Here is a 22,972-nt window from a genome sequence, read left to right as displayed (position 1 = left end):
GATTAGAATAGTGTTTATTTGTCTGCTTATTTATAAGGAACTCCATTAGCTTCCACAACAGTGGTTGCTAGTCTTCCTGGGGCCTAAGCCATCAAATACAATCAATTAAAATATTACACAATAAAGTGGATGCAAAATATCCACAATTTGGCTCTTACATCCACAGTGAGATTTTGCAATTGTGAAAATATAAGCATATAAATATCAATAACACTGAGGCAAAACACACCAATAATGTTGTTTAGATATTCTACTTTCCATGTTCCAGATCCCCAGAATTGATATTTTCACCGAATGGTCTTTTCTGTCTGCCAGTGTGTCATGCAGATTTCAAGATTAATAAGCGCTGACACTCAACCTGACAAAGTGTGAATTTGCCAAGGCCACTGTAACATACTTGAGCAGGGAAGTGGGACGTGGTCAGGTGCGGCCCCTTAGCGCCAAAGTGGTGGCGATTAATGAATATCCCACACCTAAATAAAGGACTTGAACTGTGCAGATTCCTGGGAATGGTAGGTTATTACAGGAACTTCTGCAAAAACTTCTCCTCCATAGTCCAGCCATTAACTGATCTACTTAGTCCAAAAGTGGATTTTATATGAAAGTGCAAAATTCCTCCTCTGCCACACTCCTGGCTGTAATCTAAAGCACAGCGTTAACATAACTTTATGGCAGTTCAGGTACTACCATAAACAAGGTATAGCGTCACATCAGCAGTGACAACATCAGTGACATCGCTTCACGTCCTTTATAAGATTTTTTTTTCCTGATGTGTCATGATTTTTAGTATTCCCCAAAATCCGTAATTAGTAATAAGCTGTTGAAAAATAAAAAGATCACCTTAAAAAAACCTAGTACACATATTCTCTGTGTTTTAATTTGATGCAGGATGAAAGCAAACATGTCACACTGATGTGTTACAGCATTTTTCTTTTTTTAAATGAGTGAAGTTATCAAACCAGAAGCCAAGAGGCTTGATGTTGTGTCCAGTCCTACTGGATCCCTACTGTCTGTTTAACGAGCAGGCTGTGAAGTGTTAACAGCTCAATGTTGCTCTTTTTTTTGGCACCTGTTAGATGTTTAGTAATGATGCTGGATTCCTGATTCCTTGCAAGCTTTGTTTACTATGTAACTGAGAGACATTAGATGCAAGCAGCTTGACTCCCGGGGGCGGGTCTAGCGTTAGACGTTTTCTCACTGGCTGCGTGCGCAGAGTATTACTTTGAACAGGAATAGGAAACAAGCATTAATGAACAATACTAATCAGATGTTCTACAGCACCTGAAACATTTGAACAAGCTAAACAAACACTGGATGACTGAATAAAATTAGCACTAAATCTGGTACTTGAACACAGTGAAATCTCTTCATTTCTAACATATTTATGGCTGTGATGAACACGCAGCGCTCTGAAAATGGGCTTAGGTTAAATTTAGAAGAGGGATGAATTAAAATTAAAAAAAAAACAAAAACATATTTCAAATTAATGTATGAATTTAACTGACAAATTCTGAGAGCCTGTGGGCGGGACCTATTTTCAATGGGCGGGACCTATTTTCAAACATCAAAGCAAAGAGAATGAGGCCATGACATCACAGTCACCAAAATTCTATAAATAGGGGTGAAACAGCACACTGGTCAAGCACGTTTCTTACTTACAGTCACGAGCGATTCACTAGACGAACTTTTGTTCTGCTACAGCCAACTTCAAACCCTGATTCACATTTGATTATCGAACTCACATCTGAATATCTTATTTAGTGTAACACGCTAAATTTGTTTCAAAGTTAAATATCAAAAATGAGCAATCAGGAAGGAAAACCAGAATTTGTCTTCACTCTGCCAAAGAGTGCACTCGACAACCTCATGCTGGTTAGGAAAGCCTTGCAAAACACTCTGACTGAAAACAAACTTTTAAAAGAGGGTGAAAGTAGAGCCAGACAGCAAATCAAACAGATGATGACTCAAATTTCAAACATGCGCACCAAGCTGGAGCTGTATGAGAACCAAGCTGCAGGAGTCACTGACGAATCAGTGTCGCGCAAACCGCAGGTGAGCAGCGCCACCAAAGAAAAAGAGCAACAGACGTGTTCAGATCAGGAAAAGGTCAGCAACCTTGACCTTGAGATGAACTGTCTGAAAGAGCAGCTTCAGCAGAGGGACAACGAAATCCTGATGCTGAAACAGGAGAAGGACACTCTGTCTGCCAAGTTCACGCAGCTCCAGAAACATGAAAGAGATCTGGAAGAAACTATGTGGAATGCTCTGTGGAAAGAACAAACACTGAGAGAGAATCTGGAGCAGGAGAAAAAAGTCCTGGAGGAACAAAATAAGAAACTCCTGGAAGAACAGAAAGTGGTGAAGGACACAAAAGAAGAAGTCAAAGAGGCCATCACAAAATGTCAGGATGCAGAGAAAGAAGAGAAAGAACTGGAGGAGGACAAGAAAGCTCTGCAGCCACAGAGTGAGGACTCCAGCGAGATTAAAGAAAGTCAGGCAGAGACAAACATACCAGAAATGCAGACAGAACTGGACACGCAGAGAAAAGAATTAGTAGAGTCTCAGACTGAAACACAGGAGACGGCAACCCCAGAGTCGTCCTCATCTGATTGTCTGAGTGGGGAAAAGTTGTGTGTCAACAAAGTGATTGAGTTGGTGGTTTCACAGGCCATAGAACAAGTCTCCACTAAATACAAGCTCTTCACAGAGCGCCTCACTGCTGACTGCATTAGCGATCGCCTGATGGAAAAAATTTGGCCTGAAATTGAGCTGAAACATTTGGATCTATCCCCCAAATGGCTGAAAAACATAGACAAGGCCATTCTCAAGGATCTTTGCAAAAGACACAACTGCAAGGGAAAATATCTGATTTTCAATCTGAGGGAACAGCTTGATAGTATTACTGTCCCAACCTTCACCAAACACCTGTTGGCATTACCAACAAGAGTACTTAGTGTCTCTAAACACAGGGAAGAGTACCAGGAGGCTGTGAAAAATGTCACCAAAGATCTGGTAATGCACGCTATGAAGGGAGAAAATGAGGCAGCTACATGGAATGCAGGAACATCAGAGTTTATTGTACAGAGGCTTTCCCACAAGATCTGGAACAAAATTTTGTCCAAAAGCTACAAAATGTCCATGGAAAACATTGAACAACTCGGCCTGAAAGTAGCCAATGATCTCCGTGAAAAGTGGCCTTCTCCAATACTGTTAATGAGGTCAAGCAACCCAGTGGTTGACGAAGCGGTCGTCAGCATATTCAAAAAACATGCCAAGCTGAGGAGCCAAAATGTCATCTTGAGGGTTTTCTCATGTGCACGCTAAAATCAAACTGAAACGTGCACGTGATTCTGTTACAAAACTCTTAAACTGGCGTCAAATGTTCTTTTAATTCAGCAACCTAAATTACATTTTAAAACCCCAACTTCCTTCCCTCATCACTAACTGGCCGAGGCAGATGGCCACCCCCATCTCAGAGCCTGGTTCTGCCGGAGGTTTCTCTCTTTTAAAAGTGAGTTTTTCCTTCCCACTGTCGCCAATGTGCTTGCTCTAGGGGGTTCGTTTTTGTGCATTCTTGTAGGGTCTTCACCTGACAATATAAAGCACCATGAGGGAAGTGTTGTTGGGGCTTGGCGCTGTTTCTTAGCTCAAAATGTCCAATTACAACAGGACATTTTGAGTTAAGAAACAGCGTCAAACCACAAATTAAAATAAAAAATTAAATTAAAAAAAACAACTGTGACTTTGTGCTTTGTTTCATTTGCTGTAAATTTGCTAAGAATGTAATATAAGATTAGAATAGTGTTTATTTGTCTGCTTATTTATAAGGAACTCCATTAGCTTCCACAACAGTGGTTGCTAGTCTTCCTGGGGCCTAAGCCATCAAATACAATCAATTAAAATATTACACAATAAAGTGGATGCAAAATATCCACAATTTGGCTCTTACATCCACAGTGAGATTTTGCAATTGTGAAAATATAAGCATATAAATATCAATAACACTGAGGCAAAACACACCAATAATGTTGTTTAGATATTCTACTTTCCATGTTCCAGATCCCCAGAATTGATATTTTCACCGAATGGTCTTTTCTGTCTGCCAGTGTGTCATGCAGATTTCAAGATTAATAAGCGCTGACACTCAACCTGACAAAGTGTGAATTTGCCAAGGCCACTGTAACATACTTGAGCAGGGAAGTGGGACGTGGTCAGGTGCGGCCCCTTAGCGCCAAAGTGGTGGCGATTAATGAATATCCCACACCTAAATAAAGGACTTGAACTGTGCAGATTCCTGGGAATGGTAGGTTATTACAGGAACTTCTGCAAAAACTTCTCCTCCATAGTCCAGCCATTAACTGATCTACTTAGTCCAAAAGTGGATTTTATATGAAAGTGCAAAATTCCTCCTCTGCCACACTCCTGGCTGTAATCTAAAGCACAGCGTTAACATAACTTTATGGCAGTTCAGGTACTACCATAAACAAGGTATAGCGTCACATCAGCAGTGACAACATCAGTGACATCGCTTCACGTCCTTTATAAGATTTTTTTTTCCTGATGTGTCATGATTTTTAGTATTCCCCAAAATCCGTAATTAGTAATAAGCTGTTGAAAAATAAAAAGATCACCTTAAAAAAACCTAGTACACATATTCTCTGTGTTTTAATTTGATGCAGGATGAAAGCAAACATGTCACACTGATGTGTTACAGCATTTTTCTTTTTTTAAATGAGTGAAGTTATCAAACCAGAAGCCAAGAGGCTTGATGTTGTGTCCAGTCCTACTGGATCCCTACTGACTGTTTAACGAGCAGGCTGTGAAGTGTTAACAGCTCAATGTTGCTCTTTTTTTTGGCACCTGTTAGATGTTTAGTAATGATGCTGGATTCCTGATTCCTTGCAAGCTTTGTTTACTATGTAACTGAGAGACATTAGGTGCAAGCAGCTTGACTCCCGGGGGCGGGTCTAGCGTTAGACGTTTTCTCACTGGCTGCGTGCGCAGAGTATTACTTTGAACAGGAATAGGAAACAAGCATTAATGAACAATACTAATCAGATGTTCTACAGCACCTGAAACATTTGAACAAGCTAAACAAACACTGGATGACTGAATAAAATTAGCACTAAATCTGGTACTTGAACACAGTGAAATCTCTTCATTTCTAACATATTTATGGCTGTGATGAACACGCAGCGCTCTGAAAATGGGCTTAGGTTAAATTTAGAAGAGGGATGAATTAAAATTAAAAAAAAAACAAAAACATATTTCAAATTAATGTATGAATTTAACTGACAAATTCTGAGAGCCTGTGGGCGGGACCTATTTTCAATGGGCGGGACCTATTTTCAAACATCAAAGCAAAGAGAATGAGGCCATGACATCACAGTCACCAAAATTCTATAAATAGGGGTGAAACAGCACACTGGTCAAGCACGTTTCTTACTTACAGTCACGAGCGATTCACTAGACGAACTTTTGTTCTGCTACAGCCAACTTCAAACCCTGATTCACATTTGATTATCGAACTCACATCTGAATATCTTATTTAGTGTAACACGCTAAATTTGTTTCAAAGTTAAATATCAAAAATGAGCAATCAGGAAGGAAAACCAGAATTTGTCTTCACTCTGCCAAAGAGTGCACTCGACAACCTCATGCTGGTTAGGAAAGCCTTGCAAAACACTCTGACTGAAAACAAACTTTTAAAAGAGGGTGAAAGTAGAGCCAGACAGCAAATCAAACAGATGATGACTCAAATTTCAAACATGCGCACCAAGCTGGAGCTGTATGAGAACCAAGCTGCAGGAGTCACTGACGAATCAGTGTCGCGCAAACCGCAGGTGAGCAGCGCCACCAAAGAAAAAGAGCAACAGACGTGTTCAGATCAGGAAAAGGTCAGCAACCTTGACCTTGAGATGAACTGTCTGAAAGAGCAGCTTCAGCAGAGGGACAACGAAATCCTGATGCTGAAACAGGAGAAGGACACTCTGTCTGCCAAGTTCACGCAGCTCCAGAAACATGAAAGAGATCTGAAAGAAACTATGTGGAATGCTCTGTGGAAAGAACAAACACTGAGAGAGAATCTGGAGCAGGAGAAAAAAGTCCTGGAGGAACAAAATAAGAAACTCCTGGAAGAACAGAAAGTGGTGAAGGACACAAAAGAAGAAGTCAAAGAGGCCATCACAAAATGTCAGGATGCAGAGAAAGAAGAGAAAGAACTGGAGGAGGACAAGAAAGCTCTGCAGCCACAGAGTGAGGACTCCAGCGAGATTAAAGAAAGTCAGGCAGAGACAAACATACCAGAAATGCAGACAGAACTGGACACGCAGAGAAAAGAATTAGTAGAGTCTCAGACTGAAACACAGGAGACGGCAACCCCAGAGTCGTCCTCATCTGATTGTCTGAGTGGGGAAAAGTTGTGTGTCAACAAAGTGATTGAGTTGGTGGTTTCACAGGCCATAGAACAAGTCTCCACTAAATACAAGCTCTTCACAGAGCGCCTCACTGCTGACTGCATTAGCGATCGCCTGATGGAAAAAATTTGGCCTGAAATTGAGCTGAAACATTTGGATCTATCCCCCAAATGGCTGAAAAACATAGACAAGGCCATTCTCAAGGATCTTTGCAAAAGACACAACTGCAAGGGAAAATATCTGATTTTCAATCTGAGGGAACAGCTTGATAGTATTACTGTCCCAACCTTCACCAAACACCTGTTGGCATTACCAACAAGAGTACTTAGTGTCTCTAAACACAGGGAAGAGTACCAGGAGGCTGTGAAAAATGTCACCAAAGATCTGGTAATGCACGCTATGAAGGGAGAAAATGAGGCAGCTACATGGAATGCAGGAACATCAGAGTTTATTGTACAGAGGCTTTCCCACAAGATCTGGAACAAAATTTTGTCCAAAAGCTACAAAATGTCCATGGAAAACATTGAACAACTCGGCCTGAAAGTAGCCAATGATCTCCGTGAAAAGTGGCCTTCTCCAATACTGTTAATGAGGTCAAGCAACCCAGTGGTTGACGAAGCGGTCGTCAGCATATTCAAAAAACATGCCAAGCTGAGGAGCCAAAATGTCATCTTGAGGGTTTTCTCATGTGCACGCTAAAATCAAACTGAAACGTGCACGTGATTCTGTTACAAAACTCTTAAACTGGCGTCAAATGTTCTTTTAATTCAGCAACCTAAATTACATTTTAAAACCCCAACTTCCTTCCCTCATCACTAACTGGCCGAGGCAGATGGCCACCCCCATCTCAGAGCCTGGTTCTGCCGGAGGTTTCTCTCTTTTAAAAGTGAGTTTTTCCTTCCCACTGTCGCCAATGTGCTTGCTCTAGGGGGTTCGTTTTTGTGCATTCTTGTAGGGTCTTCACCTGACAATATAAAGCACCATGAGGGAAGTGTTGTTGGGGCTTGGCGCTGTTTCTTAGCTCAAAATGTCCAATTACAACAGGACATTTTGAGTTAAGAAACAGCGTCAAACCACAAATTAAAATAAAAAATTAAATTAAAAAAAACAACTGTGACTTTGTGCTTTGTTTCATTTGCTGTAAATTTGCTAAGAATGTAATATAAGATTAGAATAGTGTTTATTTGTCTGCTTATTTATAAGGAACTCCATTAGCTTCCACAACAGTGGTTGCTAGTCTTCCTGGGGCCTAAGCCATCAAATACAATCAATTAAAATATTACACAATAAAGTGGATGCAAAATATCCACAATTTGGCTCTTACATCCACAGTGAGATTTTGCAATTGTGAAAATATAAGCATATAAATATCAATAACACTGAGGCAAAACACACCAATAATGTTGTTTAGATATTCTACTTTCCATGTTCCAGATCCCCAGAATTGATATTTTCACCGAATGGTCTTTTCTGTCTGCCAGTGTGTCATGCAGATTTCAAGATTAATAAGCGCTGACACTCAACCTGACAAAGTGTGAATTTGCCAAGGCCACTGTAACATACTTGAGCAGGGAAGTGGGACGTGGTCAGGTGCGGCCCCTTAGCGCCAAAGTGGTGGCGATTAATGAATATCCCACACCTAAATAAAGGACTTGAACTGTGCAGATTCCTGGGAATGGTAGGTTATTACAGGAACTTCTGCAAAAACTTCTCCTCCATAGTCCAGCCATTAACTGATCTACTTAGTCCAAAAGTGGATTTTATATGAAAGTGCAAAATTCCTCCTCTGCCACACTCCTGGCTGTAATCTAAAGCACAGCGTTAACATAACTTTATGGCAGTTCAGGTACTACCATAAACAAGGTATAGCGTCACATCAGCAGTGACAACATCAGTGACATCGCTTCACGTCCTTTATAAGATTTTTTTTTCCTGATGTGTCATGATTTTTAGTATTCCCCAAAATCCGTAATTAGTAATAAGCTGTTGAAAAATAAAAAGATCACCTTAAAAAAACCTAGTACACATATTCTCTGTGTTTTAATTTGATGCAGGATGAAAGCAAACATGTCACACTGATGTGTTACAGCATTTTTCTTTTTTTAAATGAGTGAAGTTATCAAACCAGAAGCCAAGAGGCTTGATGTTGTGTCCAGTCCTACTGGATCCCTACTGACTGTTTAACGAGCAGGCTGTGAAGTGTTAACAGCTCAATGTTGCTCTTTTTTTTGGCACCTGTTAGATGTTTAGTAATGATGCTGGATTCCTGATTCCTTGCAAGCTTTGTTTACTATGTAACTGAGAGACATTAGGTGCAAGCAGCTTGACTCCCGGGGGCGGGTCTAGCGTTAGACGTTTTCTCACTGGCTGCGTGCGCAGAGTATTACTTTGAACAGGAATAGGAAACAAGCATTAATGAACAATACTAATCAGATGTTCTACAGCACCTGAAACATTTGAACAAGCTAAACAAACACTGGATGACTGAATAAAATTAGCACTAAATCTGGTACTTGAACACAGTGAAATCTCTTCATTTCTAACATATTTATGGCTGTGATGAACACGCAGCGCTCTGAAAATGGGCTTAGGTTAAATTTAGAAGAGGGATGAATTAAAATTAAAAAAAAAACAAAAACATATTTCAAATTAATGTATGAATTTAACTGACAAATTCTGAGAGCCTGTGGGCGGGACCTATTTTCAATGGGCGGGACCTATTTTCAAACATCAAAGCAAAGAGAATGAGGCCATGACATCACAGTCACCAAAATTCTATAAATAGGGGTGAAACAGCACACTGGTCAAGCACGTTTCTTACTTACAGTCACGAGCGATTCACTAGACGAACTTTTGTTCTGCTACAGCCAACTTCAAACCCTGATTCACATTTGATTATCGAACTCACATCTGAATATCTTATTTAGTGTAACACGCTAAATTTGTTTCAAAGTTAAATATCAAAAATGAGCAATCAGGAAGGAAAACCAGAATTTGTCTTCACTCTGCCAAAGAGTGCACTCGACAACCTCATGCTGGTTAGGAAAGCCTTGCAAAACACTCTGACTGAAAACAAACTTTTAAAAGAGGGTGAAAGTAGAGCCAGACAGCAAATCAAACAGATGATGACTCAAATTTCAAACATGCGCACCAAGCTGGAGCTGTATGAGAACCAAGCTGCAGGAGTCACTGACGAATCAGTGTCGCGCAAACCGCAGGTGAGCAGCGCCACCAAAGAAAAAGAGCAACAGACGTGTTCAGATCAGGAAAAGGTCAGCAACCTTGACCTTGAGATGAACTGTCTGAAAGAGCAGCTTCAGCAGAGGGACAACGAAATCCTGATGCTGAAACAGGAGAAGGACACTCTGTCTGCCAAGTTCACGCAGCTCCAGAAACATGAAAGAGATCTGAAAGAAACTATGTGGAATGCTCTGTGGAAAGAACAAACACTGAGAGAGAATCTGGAGCAGGAGAAAAAAGTCCTGGAGGAACAAAATAAGAAACTCCTGGAAGAACAGAAAGTGGTGAAGGACACAAAAGAAGAAGTCAAAGAGGCCATCACAAAATGTCAGGATGCAGAGAAAGAAGAGAAAGAACTGGAGGAGGACAAGAAAGCTCTGCAGCCACAGAGTGAGGACTCCAGCGAGATTAAAGAAAGTCAGGCAGAGACAAACATACCAGAAATGCAGACAGAACTGGACACGCAGAGAAAAGAATTAGTAGAGTCTCAGACTGAAACACAGGAGACGGCAACCCCAGAGTCGTCCTCATCTGATTGTCTGAGTGGGGAAAAGTTGTGTGTCAACAAAGTGATTGAGTTGGTGGTTTCACAGGCCATAGAACAAGTCTCCACTAAATACAAGCTCTTCACAGAGCGCCTCACTGCTGACTGCATCAGCGATCGCCTGATGGAAAAAATTTGGCCTGAAATTGAGCTGAAACATTTGGATCTATCCCCCAAATGGCTGAAAAACATAGACAAGGCCATTCTCAAGGATCTTTGCAAGACACACAACTGCAAGGGAAAATATCTGATTTTCAATCTGAGGGAACAGCTTGATAGTATTACTGTCCCAACCTTCACCAAACACCTGTTGGCATTACCAACAAGAGTACTTAGTGTCTCTAAACACAGGGAAGAGTACCAGGAGGCTGTGAAAAATGTCACCAAAGATCTGGTAATGCACGCTATGAAGGGAGAAAATGAGGCAGCTACATGGAATGCAGGAACATCAGAGTTTATTGTACAGAGGCTTTCCCACAAGATCTGGAACAAAATTTTGTCCAAAAGCTACAAAATGTCCATGGAAAACATTGAACAACTCGGCCTGAAAGTAGCCAATGATCTCCGTCAAAAGTGGCCTTCTCCAATACTGTTAATGAGGTCAAGCAACCCAGTGGTTGACGAAGCGGTCGTCAGCATATTCAAAAAACATGCCAAGCTGAGGAGCCAAAATGTCATCTTGAGGGTTTTCTCATGTGCACGCTAAAATCGAACTGAAACGTGCACGTGATTCTGTTACAAAACTCTTAAACTGGCGTCAAATGTTCTTTTAATTCAGCAACCTAAATTACATTTTAAAACCCCAACTTCCTTCCCTCATCACTAACTGGCCGAGGCAGATGGCCACCCCCATCTCAGAGCCTGGTTCTGCCGGAGGTTTCTCTCTTTTAAAAGTGAGTTTTTCCTTCCCACTGTCGCCAATGTGCTTGCTCTAGGGGGTTTGTTTTTGTGCATTATTGTAGGGTCTTCACCTGACAATATAAAGCACCATGAGGGAAGTGTTGTTGGGGCTTGGCGCTGTTTCTTAGCTCAAAATGTCCAATTACAACAGGACATTTTGAGTTAAGAAACAGCGTCAAACCACAAATTAAAATAAAAAAATTAAATAAAAAAAAACAACTGTGACTTTGTGCTTCGTTTCATTTGCTGTAAATTTGCTAAGAATGTAATATAAGATTAGAATAGTGTTTATTTGTCTGCTTATTTATAAGGAACTCCATTAGCTTCCACAACAGTGGTTGCTAGTCTTCCTGGGGCCTAAGCCATCAAATACAATCAATTAAAATATTACACAATAAAGTGGATGCAAAATATCCACAATTTGGCTCTTACATCCACAGTGAGATTTTGCAATTGTGAAAATATAAGCATATAAATATCAATAACACTGAGGCAAAACACACCAATAATGTTGTTTAGATATTCTACTTTCCATGTTCCAGATCCCCAGAATTGATATTTTCACCGAATGGTCTTTTCTGTCTGCCAGTGTGTCATGCAGATTTCAAGATTAATAAGCGCTGACACTCAACCTGACAAAGTGTGGATTTGCCAAGGCCACTGTAACATACTTGAGCAGGGAAGTGGGACGTGGTCAGGTGCGGCCCCTTAGCGCCAAAGTGGTGGCGATTAATGAATATCCCACACCTAAATAAAGGACTTGAACTGTGCAGATTCCTGGGAATGGTAGGTTATTACAGGAACTTCTGCAAAAACTTCTCCTCCATAGTCCAGCCATTAACTGATCTACTTAGTCCAAAAGTGGATTTTATATGAAAGTGCAAAATTCCTCCTCTGCCACACTCCTGGCTGTAATCTAAAGCACAGCGTTAACATAACTTTATGGCAGTTCAGGTACTACCATAAACAAGGTATAGCGTCACATCAGCAGTGACAACATCAGTGACATCGCTTCACGTCCTTTATAAGATTTTTTTTTCCTGATGTGTCATGATTTTTAGTATTCCCCAAAATCCGTAATTAGTAATAAGCTGTTGAAAAATAAAAAGATCACCTTAAAAAAACCTAGTACACATATTCTCTGTGTTTTAATTTGATGCAGGATGAAAGCAAACATGTCACACTGATGTGTTACAGCATTTTTCTTTTTTAAATGAGTGAAGTTATCAAACCAGAAGCCAAGAGGCTTGATGTTGTGTCCAGTCCTACTGGATCCCTACTGTCTGTTTAACGAGCAGGCTGTGAAGTGTTAACAGCTCAATGTTGCTCTTTTTTTTGGCACCTGTTAGATGTTTAGTAATGATGCTGGATTCCTGATTCCTTGCAAGCTTTGTTTACTATGTAACTGAGAGACATTAGATGCAAGCAGCTTGACTCCCGGGGGCGGGTCTAGCGTTAGACGTTTTCTCACTGGCTGCGTGCGCAGAGTATTACTTTGAACAGGAATAGGAAACAAGCATTAATGAACAATACTAATCAGATGTTCTACAGCACCTGAAACATTTGAACAAGCTAAACAAACACTGGATGACTGAATAAAATTAGCACTAAATCTGGTACTTGAACACAGTGAAATCTCTTCATTTCTAACATATTTATGGCTGTGATGAACACGCAGCGCTCTGAAAATGGGCTTAGGTTAAATTTAGAAGAGGGATGAATTAAAATTTAAAAATAAACAAAAACATATTTCAAATTAATGTATGAATTTAACTGACAAATTCTGAGAGCCTGTGGGCGGGACCTATTTTCAATGGGCGGGACCTATTTTCAAACATCAAAGCAAAGAGAATGAGGCCATGACATCACAGTCACCAAAATTCTATAAATAGGGGTGAAACAGCACACTGGTCAAGCACGTTTCTTACTTACAGTCACGAGCGATTCACTAGACGAACTTTTGTTCTGCTACAGCCAACTTCAAACCCTGATTCACATTTGATTATCGAATTCACATCTGATTATCGAACTCATATCTGAATATCTTATTTAGTGTAACACGCTAAATTTGTTTCAAAGTTAAATATCAAAAATGAGCAATCAGGAAGGAAAACCAGAATTTGTCTTCACTCTGCCAAAGAGTGCACTCGACAACCTCATGCTGGTTAGGAAAGCCTTGCAAAACACTCTGACTGAAAACAAACTTTTAAAAGAGGGTGAAAGTAGAGCCAGACAGCAAATCAAACAGATGATGACTCAAATTTCAAACATGCGCACCAAGCTGGAGCTGTATGAGAACCAAGCTGCAGGAGTCACTGACGAATCAGTGTCGCGCAAACCGCAGGTGAGCAGCGCCACCAAAGAAAAAGAGCAACAGACGTGTTCAGATCAGGAAAAGGTCAGCAACCTTGACCTTGAGATGAACTGTCTGAAAGAGCAGCTTCAGCAGAGGGACAACGAAATCCTGATGCTGAAACAGGAGAAGGACACTCTGTCTGCCAAGTTCACGCAGCTCCAGAAACATGAAAGAGATCTGAAAGAAACTATGTGGAATGCTCTGTGGAAAGAACAAACACTGAGAGAGAATCTGGAGCAGGAGAAAAAAGTCCTGGAGGAACAAAATAAGAAACTCCTGGAAGAACAGAAAGTGGTGAAGGACACAAAAGAAGAAGTCAAAGAGGCCATCACAAAATGTCAGGATGCAGAGAAAGAAGAGAAAGAACTGGAGGAGGACAAGAAAGCTCTGCAGCCACAGAGTGAGGACTCCAGCGAGATTAAAGAAAGTCAGGCAGAGACAAACATACCAGAAATGCAGACAGAACTGGACACGCAGAGAAAAGAATTAGTAGAGTCTCAGACTGAAACACAGGAGACGGCAACCCCAGAGTCGTCCTCATCTGATTGTCTGAGTGGGGAAAAGTTGTGTGTCAACAAAGTGATTGAGTTGGTGGTTTCACAGGCCATAGAACAAGTCTCCACTAAATACAAGCTCTTCACAGAGCGCCTCACTGCTGACTGCATCAGCGATCGCCTGATGGAAAAAATTTGGCCTGAAATTGAGCTGAAACATTTGGATCTATCCCCCAAATGGCTGAAAAACATAGACAAGGCCATTCTCAAGGATCTTTGCAAAAGACACAACTGCAAGGGAAAATATCTGATTTTCAATCTGAGGGAACAGCTTGATAGTATTACTGTCCCAACCTTCACCAAACACCTGTTGGCATTACCAACAAGAGTACTTAGTGTCTCTAAACACAGGGAAGAGTACCAGGAGGCTGTGAAAAATGTCACCAAAGATCTGGTAATGCACGCTATGAAGGGAGAAAATGAGGCAGCTACATGGAATGCAGGAACATCAGAGTTTATTGTACAGAGGCTTTCCCACAAGATCTGGAACAAAATTTTGTCCAAAAGCTACAAAATGTCCATGGAAAACATTGAACAACTCGGCCTGAAAGTAGCCAATGATCTCCGTGAAAAGTGGCCTTCTCCAATACTGTTAATGAGGTCAAGCAACCCAGTGGTTGACGAAGCGGTCGTCAGCATATTCAAAAAACATGCCAAGCTGAGGAGCCAAAATGTCATCTTGAGGGTTTTCTCATGTGCACGCTAAAATCGAACTGAAACGTGCACGTGATTCTGTTACAAAACTCTTAAACTGGCGTCAAATGTTCTTTTAATTCAGCAACCTAAATTACATTTTAAAACCCCAACTTCCTTCCCTCATCACTAACTGGCCGAGGCAGATGGCCACCCCCATCTCAGAGCCTGGTTCTGCCGGAGGTTTCTCTCTTTTAAAAGTGAGTTTTTCCTTCCCACTGTCGCCAATGTGCTTGCTCTAGGGGGTTCGTTTTTGTGCATTCTTGTAGGGTCTTCACCTGACAATATAAAGCACCATGAGGGAAGTGTTGTTGGGGCTTGGCGCTGTTTCTTATCTCAAAATGTCCAATTACAACAGGACATTTTGAGTTAAGAAACAGCGTCAAACCACAAATTAAAATAAAAAAATTAAATTAAAAAAAACAACTGTGACTTTGTGCTTCGTTTCATTTGCTGTAAATTTACAAAGAATGTAATAGTAGATTAGAATAGTGTGTCTCAATATTATGTATCATAGCATCATTTCCCAGTTTGAAGTGGATGTCATAGTACTGTCTTTCTGTATGTGAAAAAACTCAGAAGATAAATAAAGTATAACCTGTGTTTGATGTTAGCTGGTTACATTTGTTTAGATATTCTACTTTCCGTGTTCCAGATCACTTTGCCCAGATAGCTTCCTGTATTTGAAGATATTTACAAGTATTTCTAGTAGGGCTGGGCGATACATTGAATTTTTAGGTTATTTACATATATCGTGATACAGCAAAACAGTAATGTTCTTATTTGAGATTTTCCTCACATTGCCCAGCCCTAATTTTTTGCACCCAATACAACAGGCAACATGGTATAGTATAAAGCAACATTTGTGCTGATGTGTGGGCTGGAAGCCCCATTGGGTGACACCAGCTAAGGTGATCGGGAATGACCGAATTAAGATCACGTGGGAGGTGGGTCGTGTGGATGGCTTCAGTTGTCACAGCTGTACCACATCCAGCTGTTAACCTGAGTGAATCATGATGAGCCCATAAGAAACAGCAGTCAGCTGCTTTGAAGTCTGTGTTGCAACATCCAGCGTGTGGCTGTTTTACACACAATGTGTGTGACCTCCGTCACGCAAACATGAATGACAAAGCAATACTGAAAGTAGTAAGAAGTGTGGGAAAATGAAACTGAATGTGTTTCAGCGAGGGAGTTTTCTATATGACGTTATCAGTCTCTCACATCATTGCGAAGGAATTTTGACCCACTCTTCTACATCACACAATGTTGTTTTGGATCATCAAGTCATCCTAAGTTTCTCTTGTGCACAGCTCTCTCACGGTTCTGCCACAGCATTTAAATTAAATGGAATCTGGACTTTGTGGCTGGACAATTCAAACATTCAATTGTTTTTCAGCCATTCTGTTGTAGATCTACTGCTGTTCAAATACACAGAGAAAGAGAACAATGGTTTTCTCCTGGTAACCATTGAAAAAAATAATTGTTCAGCCCTTTTCTAATTCAACTGTCATTAATATTTAACATGCTGTGGCAGTTTTTCTGAGCATTGCACTCTCTGGCTTTGGGATGAATTTTCTCCTGGGAGGTGTAACAGTCTGTTAACACACACCTGAGTGCTCTATGCTGATGCTCAGCTCTTGATCAGTATATCAGTCCTGGGGTACAAAGAATATTTTTTTCCTCTTTAATTATTAGTCTCTTCTAAGGAAAAATTACAAAAGTGAAACAGAGAAAATAAACAGAGCTCACATACATTTGAAAAAACAAGGGAAGCTTGGTATCCTTGCAGCTCGTTTAACCTTTATTTAGTGAATGTATTACGCTTCAATAAAGTACAGCCTAGTAACAGTGCAATATTCTTTGAACAGGTTTACCAATAATACGGGTTTTTTCCTCTTTTTCTCTTTTACCTTAAACAATAACACATTCGTCAACATGCTTTTTACACCAATTTCACACTTATTTTATTTAGAGATCCATTAAAATATCTTTCAAAGAAGTCTTTCCTCTCAGCCCTCAAACATCAATTTCATACAGTCATGTTTCTCCAGAGCAGACAGTGCAGATGAGATTTTATGTCCACATTAGGCTGAGTAATATGAGACTGGAACTGTGGTTAGTCAGGATGCAAGTCCAAGTCCTTAATCCTACACAACCCTGTGATCTAAATTTTAAATTTGTGGTATAGCATGACTCCTGTGGATGTCAAATGATGCAGATCAGGAGTAATAGCTCTAAACCAGCTTCCTCATTGCAGTGCACAACGTATGTTGTACGTTCTGACGTGCAGAAGTCAAAGTTAACTTCTGGTTGCTCTGTTCTGATACTGACGGAGTATAAATTCACATGGTCATCTCCTGTACTTCAGTATTTATATTTATGAGGGCTCTAAACCCAAATTATTATAATGATTATTATTATTAGAGTCGTAGTAGTACTGCATCCAAGATTTCATCACGTGTGGTCACTCGTAATTTTTGCCTAAATCTGCATGACCTAGCTTGAGTAATAAACTCTTGTCACAGGATCCAGCTGAAGGAAAAATGGTGAGCATGCACATGACATAAGCCATGGAGCACTGCCACGAACATTCATAACATGCGGACATCATGGTTCAGGAATCTGGACACACTCTTACTGACTTTGTGTAGAAGCTCTGTGTGTTTCTCTTGTTTTCCATGAATCCTCTGTGACTGAGAGCCAAACGATTATGAAACATAACCAGCTTCTCTGGAAAACAGCATTTTTGTCACACACAAGAAGAAGCAAATAAATTCAGTTACAACAAATGAAAGAAAACTTTTGTTATTGTAAGTCAGGAGACTGAGACTTGACTCATGCATCAACATTTTCCCAGTTCTTAAATGAGTCTACACACAGGCATATTTTACAACAAGGAGACGTGAAACCGATGATGTAATCTATAGATGGTTTATTGCAGCAGACTCAGCTGCTGGAGTTACTGTGGTTTGGTCCTGAACCTCTGACTTCATGTCAAAGTTTTCACAGTTGGAGAGAAGCTGTATCTTCTCTCCAGAGCACACCTCCACCTCACCTGCTCCCTACTCTCACTACATATCACAGTGTCATCAACAAACATCACAGTTCACAGAGACTCCTGCTGACCTCATCTGTCAGGCAGTCCATCACTACTGCTTCATCAGTTTATGTGGAAATAAAGACACAAATCAAATCAAATCAAATCACTTTTATTGTCACATCACATGTGCAGGTACATTGGTACAGCACATGTGAGTGAAATTCTTGTGTGCGAGCTTCACAAGCAACAGAGTTGTGCAAAATACAATAATGTAAACAAGCAAAATACAAGAATGGCTACATCTGAAACTAATAAATATATGTACAATATATAATAGTATATGCATTTCTGGATGTGTATACTAAATATTTTTCTACGTGTGTGTGTGTGTGTACACATATTTTACAAATTAAATAGAGTAAACAATAAATAAAATATATAAAATAAATAAAATAAAATATACAGAGTGAGACATGTGCAAAACAGTGGCATTACTGTACAGTATGGAGTGCATAATGTTAAAGTTCCAGTAGTGAAGCTGAGGTGTCTATGAAGTGTTCAGCAGTCTGATGGCCTGGTGGAAGAAGCTGTCTCTCAGTCTGCTGGTACGGGACTGGATGCTGCAGAACCTCCTTCCTGATGGAAGTAGTCTGAACAGTTTATGGCTGGGGTGACTGGAGTCCTTGATGATCCTCCCCGCTTTCCTCAGGCACCGCTTCCTGTAGATGTCTTGGAGGGAGGGAAGCTCACCTCCAATTATCCGTTCAGAGCACCGCACTACTCGCTGGAGAGCTTTGCGGTTGTAGGCGGTGCTGTTGCCATACCAGGTGGTGATGCATCCAGTGAGGATGCTCTCAATGGCACAGTGATAGAAGGTCCTGAGGATGCGGGGGCTCATGCCGAATCTTTTCAGTCTCCTGAGAAAGAAGAGGCGCTGCTGCGCCTTCTTCACTGTTTTGTTTGTGTGTACTGACCACGTAAGATCCTCAGCCAGGTGTACACCAAGGAACCAGAAGCTGCTCACTCTCTCCACAGCAGCGCCGCTGATGGTGATGGGGGTGTGTACTTCTCTGCACCTCCGGAAGTCCACTATCAACTAGAGATGGACCGATCCGATATTACGTATCGGTATCGGTCCGATACTGACCTAAATTACTGGATCGGATATCGGAGAAAAATAAAAAATGTAATCCGATCCATTAAATATCACGAAAGCACCTCGCAAAACTTGCAACACGCCGCAACTCACCTCAGAACGTTAGCAGTCGGAGCAGTATGCATCACGTGATAGAGCGGCTGTGGCATGCGGGACCTGTCGGTGGTCTGGATAGCATTTGGAGCTTCGCTAGCAACCTGGCATTTCATCTCCGACAAAGTTATCCCGAGAGAAGTAAAGCAAGTGTGTAAGTCCATCTCTGAATGTTTGTAAAGCATTCCTGCGTTAAGCTTAACAAGCGACTGCCTCTCGTTCTCCGGCTGCTACTTCAATCGTGAAACTGCTTAACGATCAGCTGATCGGCTTTTCTGTCGCGAGTCCGTGTCTCTTGTTTGTTTTTGGCCCACTTTGCACCAGAAAGAGGAAACCAGCGGCTGAACAACAGCAGCACGTTTAAGCTTGATAAGCTGTTGTTAGAATTTATTTAATATTACTTTCTACACCAGGATCTTTTTCTACGTAGCTGACGCTGGTAACTGTGCAGGGGCGGATCTAGCAAAGTTTAGCCAGGGGGGCCGATAGGGCATTAACAGGGAAAAGGGGGCACAAAGACATACTTTTCTTTCTTATTCTCATTTAAAATGTCGAGCTTTTAATAAATAATTATCTGACACCCAAAGTTTTAATTTGATGTAAAATGAATAGAAGTCAATTACTGTATATAGTGACTATTAAGTCTAATATATATACCCTAGTAAGCTATAGTACTTTTTCCTTTGGGAAGGTACCATCTGTGCAGTCTGCAATTTTGTTGAAGAAAGATGTTGAATCTATTTAATATTTCTTGAAAAATAATTGATTTCTGTGCATTTTTTTTCACACTGCATCAAATTAAGGTTGATTACGCCGATTAAGCATCATGAGGTGGAGCGTGAGGGGTGGTTCCCTATTTTTTATTTATTTATTTTTGTTGTTGCTGGGAGTTGGAACCCTATTAGTTAGGTTGCTTAATATTTACGCTAAGTACTCTTTAAAATACCAGAATAGTGAGGATGGTGTAGGTTTAAGTTTATTAGATTGATCAGTATTGCTGAACTATGAAATATTTTTTTTGTATACAGGTATAACAGAATAGCTTTAGTGTAGTTGTTGTTTTAAACTTGAGTATGAACTTGCAGACTTGCAAAATGCAGCAAGATATTTTAAAAAACAGTTTTGTTGATTAAAAAACACTATATCGGATTCATATCGGTATCGGCAGATATCCAAATTTATGATATCGGTATCGGTATCGGACATAAAAAAGTGGTATCGTGCCATCTCTACTATCAACTCCTTTGTCTTTGCGACGTTGAGGGTGAGATGGTTGTCTTGACACCAGTGGGTCAGGGCGCTGACCTCCTCCCTGTAAGCCGTCTCATCACCATTGGTGATAAGACCCACCACTGTAGTGTCGTCCGCAAACTTCACAATGATGTTGGAGCTGTTAGTGGCTGTGCAGTCGTAGGTGTAGAGTGAGTATAGGAGAGGGCTCAGTACACACCCCTGTGGAGCACCAGTGTTCAGTGTGATGGGGGATGAGGTGATGCTGCCCAATCTGACCACTTGGCGTCTGTCAGACAGGAAGCTAAGGATCCAGCTGCAGAGGGAGCTGCTCAGTCCTAGATCCTGCAGTTTCCTGTCCAGCTTCGAGGGAACGATGGTATTGAATGCTGAGCTGTAATCTACAAACAGCATTCTCACATACGTGTCTCTCTTCTCCAGGTGTGACAGGGCAGTGTGTAGTGTCAGGGCTATGGCATCATCAGTGGACCTGTTGTGGCGGTATGCGAACTGTAGAGGGTCCTGTGAGAGTCGGGTAGTGCAGAGCAGATGAAGTCCCTGACCAGCTTCTCGAAGCATTTGCTTACGATGGGGGTCAGGGCTACAGGTCGCCAGTCGTTCAATGAGGAGATGGTGGAGGATTTGGGTACAGGGACGATGGTGGCCATTTTGAAGCAGGCTGGGACTACAGACAGAGAGAGGGAAAGGTTGAAGATGTGCGTGAACACTCCAGCCAGCTGAGCCGCGCATGACTTGAGGACGCGGCCGGGAATCCCGTCCGGACCAGTAGCTTTGCGTGCGTTCACCTTCCTGAAGCACTTCCACACATCCTCCTCAGACAGTGTGCGCACTGACGTCATCCGCGGTGCGCACACTGTCCGGTCTCATGGTGTTCGCTGTGTCGAATCTAGCGTAGAATACGTTTAGATCCTCACACAGAGAGGCCGTGGTCTGCGGTGTGCTGGTTTTCCCTCTAAAGTCTGTGATCGTGTTTAGTCCCTGCCACATACTCCGAGGGTTGTCAAACTGTTGCTCCACCCTGTCCCTGTACTCACGTTTGGCTGCTTTGATCGTCTTCCGGAGTTGGTAATGTGCGTGTTTGTAGTCCGATGTGTTCGCGGAGGCAAAAGCGGTGTTCCGTGCCGCCAGTGCCGCGCGAACATCTCCGTTAATCCAGGGTTTTTGATTTGGGAAGGATTTAACTGTTCTGGATGGGACGACATCTTCCACGCATTTCCTGATAAATCCGCAGACTGAGTCTGTGTATTCATCAATGTCCCTAGCAGCCACGTGAAACATTTCCCAGTCCGCGTGATCAAAACAGTCCCGCACCGCAGACTCCGATTGGTCCGTCCAACAGTGCACCGCCCTCCGGATTGGAGCTTCCTGTTTCAGCTTCTGCCTGTAGGCGGGCAGGAGCAGGATGGAGCAGTGATCTGATTGGCCGAATGGGGCGCGGGGGAGGGCTTTGTACGCATCCCGGAAAGAGGTGTAGCAGTGGTCGAGTAGCCGATCTCCACGAGTGTTAAAGTGGATGTGTTGGTGGAGTTTGGGTGAGACTTTCTTCAGGTTTCCCTTATTAAAGTCTCCGGCTGTGATAAACGCCGCCTCTGGGTGTGCGGTTTCCTCGCTGCTGATCGCGCTGTACAGTTCCCTGAGTGCACGGTCAGTGTCGGCTTGTGGGGGAATGTAAACAGCCGTAATAATCACTGCTGTAAATTCCCTCGGTAGCCAGAATGGCCAGCACTTAATCATCAGGTACTCTAGGTCCGGTGAGCAGAAGGATTTGACCGGGTGCACGTTCGCATAATCACACCAGCTGTTGTTGATCATGAAACATACACCACCGCCTCTGCTTTTCCCAGTAAGATCCTGTGACCTGTCCGCGCGATGCACGGAGAACCCCGGTAGTTGTATTGCGGAGTCCGGTACCTTGTCCGATAGCCAGGTTTCTGTGAGGCAGATCACGCAGCAGTCCCGCATCTCTCGCTGGAATGAGATCCGTGCCCGAAGCTCGCACAGCTTGTTCTCCAGAGACTGCACATTAGCCAGTAATAAACTGGGTAACGGTGGTCTGTTTGTGCGCCGTCTCAGTCGAACCAGAACGCCAGATCTTCTCCCTCTGCGTCGGCGTTTGCGGCCTCCAGGGCCAGAGAACAAAGGCGTCTCAGGTGAGATGAATGGGGGGTCTGCAAACGGAGCGTCCGTGTTGCAAAACTTGAACTCCGGAAAGTTATAAGAAAGACCGTCTTTTATGTCCAGTAAGGTTTGTCGGTCGTACACAAGGAGACATGTGCTACTCGCGAAAAAATGAAGGAAAAGTAAAATTAAACACAGAAAAAAGCTGTTGCTTGGGGGAGCTCGCGACAAGGCTGCCATACTCGGCGCCATCTTGAATCAGAACAAAACATCATAGAAGAAAAAGAAGTGATTTAATACTTTAGTAATTACACTGAAGAGATGAAAAAGTTTTCAACAAACAGAGATTTGATGTCTAAAATATTCATTTCTTCGATTAATCAACATGTGAGCTGAACTCACAACTAACATCTTTTGTAAAAAAGGAGAAAACATTCATGTCAGAGTTTAGATTTGCATTCGAGTGGTTCAAAACAATAACGACAACAAAAACTTAATGCACATTATTTAAAGCTTAAGTGTTGTGTAGAAACCTCATAAATACAACCAATGTCGTTTTCACAAATGTAAAGTTTAGTGGAAATGTTCAGATGTCCACTTTTCTTTTTTTC

At 41.8% G+C, this 22,972-nt stretch overlaps 4 protein-coding genes across 4 annotated transcripts; all 4 read left to right on the top strand.

Moving 5' to 3' along the window:
- The first annotated feature begins 39 nt into the window (after positions 1–39).
- Positions 40–3,684, top strand: LOC147323125 (uncharacterized). Its single transcript, XM_086303307.1, has one exon. The coding sequence runs from the start codon at positions 1,801–1,803 to the stop codon at positions 3,322–3,324; it is 1,524 nt and encodes a 507-aa protein (XP_086159433.1). The 5' UTR covers positions 40–1,800; the 3' UTR covers positions 3,325–3,684.
- A 1,293-nt stretch (positions 3,685–4,977) lies between these two features.
- LOC147323124 (uncharacterized) lies at positions 4,978–7,474 on the top strand. Its single transcript, XM_086303305.1, has one exon. The coding sequence runs from the start codon at positions 5,592–5,594 to the stop codon at positions 7,113–7,115; it is 1,524 nt and encodes a 507-aa protein (XP_086159431.1). The 5' UTR covers positions 4,978–5,591; the 3' UTR covers positions 7,116–7,474.
- A 1,276-nt stretch (positions 7,475–8,750) lies between these two features.
- On the top strand, positions 8,751–11,234 carry LOC147323123 (uncharacterized). The gene has a single exon (XM_086303304.1). The coding sequence runs from the start codon at positions 9,383–9,385 to the stop codon at positions 10,904–10,906; it is 1,524 nt and encodes a 507-aa protein (XP_086159430.1). The 5' UTR covers positions 8,751–9,382; the 3' UTR covers positions 10,907–11,234.
- A 544-nt stretch (positions 11,235–11,778) lies between these two features.
- Positions 11,779–15,063, top strand: LOC147323122 (uncharacterized). The gene has a single exon (XM_086303303.1). The coding sequence runs from the start codon at positions 13,193–13,195 to the stop codon at positions 14,714–14,716; it is 1,524 nt and encodes a 507-aa protein (XP_086159429.1). The 5' UTR covers positions 11,779–13,192; the 3' UTR covers positions 14,717–15,063.
- The last annotated feature ends 7,909 nt before the right edge of the window (positions 15,064–22,972 follow it).

Source organism: Aulonocara sp. 'chitande type north' Nkhata Bay, linkage group LG8 (genome assembly GCF_057382095.1).
Source record: "Aulonocara sp. 'chitande type north' Nkhata Bay isolate Kocher_YH1m ecotype deep benthic linkage group LG8, A_spYH_male_GT1.1, whole genome shotgun sequence".
In the NCBI taxonomy this organism is placed as follows: domain Eukaryota; kingdom Metazoa; phylum Chordata; class Actinopteri; order Cichliformes; family Cichlidae; genus Aulonocara; species Aulonocara sp. 'chitande type north' Nkhata Bay.
The sequence above is the reverse complement of the archived record's forward strand: the minus strand, read 5'-3'. Positions and strand labels throughout refer to the sequence as shown.